General features: G+C 47.0%; 1 protein-coding gene across 1 annotated transcript; it reads right to left on the reverse strand.

The window, feature by feature from the left end:
- Positions 1 to 1,358: 1,358 nt before the first annotated feature.
- On the reverse strand, positions 1,359 to 1,991 carry LOC137356340 (histone H2B 7-like). The gene has a single exon (XM_068022221.1). The coding sequence runs from the start codon at positions 1,989 to 1,991 to the stop codon at positions 1,611 to 1,613; it is 381 nt and encodes a 126-aa protein (XP_067878322.1). The 3' UTR covers positions 1,359 to 1,610.
- Between the last annotated feature and the right edge of the window lie 244 nt (positions 1,992 to 2,235).

Genomic DNA, 2,235 nt, shown 5'->3' on the forward strand with positions numbered 1-2,235 from the left:
TAGAATTGTAAAAAAAAAAGTCTTGCAAATATGGCAAGAGAAAATTAAAATGCATTCCATTTGATGAGCAGATAAAAGCTTGACTCCAGTACAATTCATAGCACCACAAAATAACGCGAACAGTATGACATTACCGTCTCTCAGACAGTAACCAGCCCTTTCACAGATGAAGTGGGTGGCTCTGAAAAGAGCCTTTGGGTTGACAAATTCAGGTCAGGCCGCTTCACTTGCCCTTCGTGCTCGGAGCGCTGGTTTTCTTGGGCAGCAGCACGGCCTGGATATTAGGCAGCACCCCGCCTTGTGCGATGGTCACCCCTCCAAGCAGCCTGTTGAGCTCCTCGTCGTTGCGGACGGCCAGCTGCAGGTGTCTGGGGATGATACGGGTCTTCTTGTTGTCCCGGGCCGCGTTGCCGGCCAGCTCGAGGATTTCAGCTGTCAGATACTCGAGCACAGCAGCCAGATAGACCGGGGCTCCGGCACCCACCCGCTCAGCATAGTTGCCCTTTTTAAGGAACCTGTGAACACGGCCCACCGGGAACTGCAGTCCAGCTCGGGAGGAGCGGGACTTGGCCTTGGACCGAGCTTTACCACTGGTCTTCCCTCTTCCAGACATTTCCACAATCTCACAAGCACTTTCACGAAGAATGTTGAGATCCGCCCACATTCCTCCTCCTTGTACCTTCTGGAGGAATGGAGTGGTGGGCACTGCTGATTGGTCACTCTGCTCTGTGCTCTTCATGTAACCAATCGGAGAGCTGCTGAATTCACCAATCAGGAGACGCCAAGGAGATGAGGGCGGAAAATAACGGCGCCAAATTGTCAGACTGCAACGGATTTTTCAAATTTGAAAAGCCCGCCAATATATTGGGGCGACTTCAATATAGAATATCAAATTTATAGTTCTTTTTTTACGGTGAAATAAATAAAACCTTTTTCATATTGTGTTATTCTACATTTGGTAACAAGTTCCAGATTGGCTTTTACATTCTGACATCTATTCGGGTTTACTCTCTGTCCTTTTTGAAACCAGCGGGCAGAAAGTCTCTTTCACAACATTCTCCAACCGGGCACATTTCATGTCAATTTTCATAATAATACCGCATCACTGATGAACGATTGTTTGTTATTCGTGGGAGACAACAGCGGAGTGTAGATTTTCAGTGTCAGGTGTCAGCGTGTGAGACGGAGGGTTCCGACACCACCGGGGGTTCTAGATAATGTAATTATTAATTTCTGAGGTCAAACTTGAACTAGGGAAATAAGTGACTGCGAACTGATGTATGTGCGTTAAATCAGCTTTTATTGTCGAAATACAAAAAAGAGGCCGAATATGAACACGTCCGAGAACAAACCTCACAAATGGTCAGTGGCCAGTAATTTATGTACGGGACATTATTAGTTAGAGACAGAAAGATCGCACGGGCAGTGAAACTGCATTAACCAGAATCTATGGGAGTAAAACAGAGATCACAAAGGCAAGGACACTTGATATATAAATCAATAGAAGTCGATATTATACAGACAATGTTGTAGCTTTTTCAGAGAAGTTGTGGGTGGCTCTTAAAAGAGCCTTTTTGTGTTTTGGGTGTGTTTCAGTACATTGCGGATATTTACTTGGAGCTGGTGTACTTGGTGACCGCCTTTGTACCTTCCGACACGGCGTGTTTGGCCAGCTCCCCGGGCAGCAGCAGGCGCACGGCGGTCTGGATCTCCCGGGAGCTGATGGTCCTGCGTTTGTTGTAATGGGCCAGGCGGGAAGCCTCACGCGCGATTCGCTCGAAAATATCATTCACAAACGAATTCATGATGCTCATGGCCTTGGAGGAGATGCCGGTGTCAGGGTGAACCTGCTTCATCACTTTGTACACGTAGATGGAGTAACTTTCTTTCCTGGATCTTCTCCGTTTCTTGCTGCCTTTCACTGGCGCCTTCTTCAGAACTTTCTTGGCGCCCTTCTTGGAAGGTGCTGCAGTTTTCTTCTCGTCAACCATGATCACGATCAACTTCAAACACAGAATAACCGAAATTTCGCTCCAAGCTCGCTTTTTATAGACATCCCCAGAACCCTATGCTAATGAGGGATGGGAGAAGGCCATGTTCATGATTGGCTGGTTTACAATGATGTCACTGCCTGATGTTCTGTATCTATCTGATTGGGTATCTAAAGTAACCAATCACATTTTGTGCTTCTCACAGCCACAAACTGTCGCAGCAGTCAGATCGTCCAAACCCCTT

The sequence above is a fragment of the Heterodontus francisci genome, chromosome 45 (genome assembly GCF_036365525.1).
Source record: "Heterodontus francisci isolate sHetFra1 chromosome 45, sHetFra1.hap1, whole genome shotgun sequence".
Taxonomy (NCBI): domain Eukaryota; kingdom Metazoa; phylum Chordata; class Chondrichthyes; order Heterodontiformes; family Heterodontidae; genus Heterodontus; species Heterodontus francisci.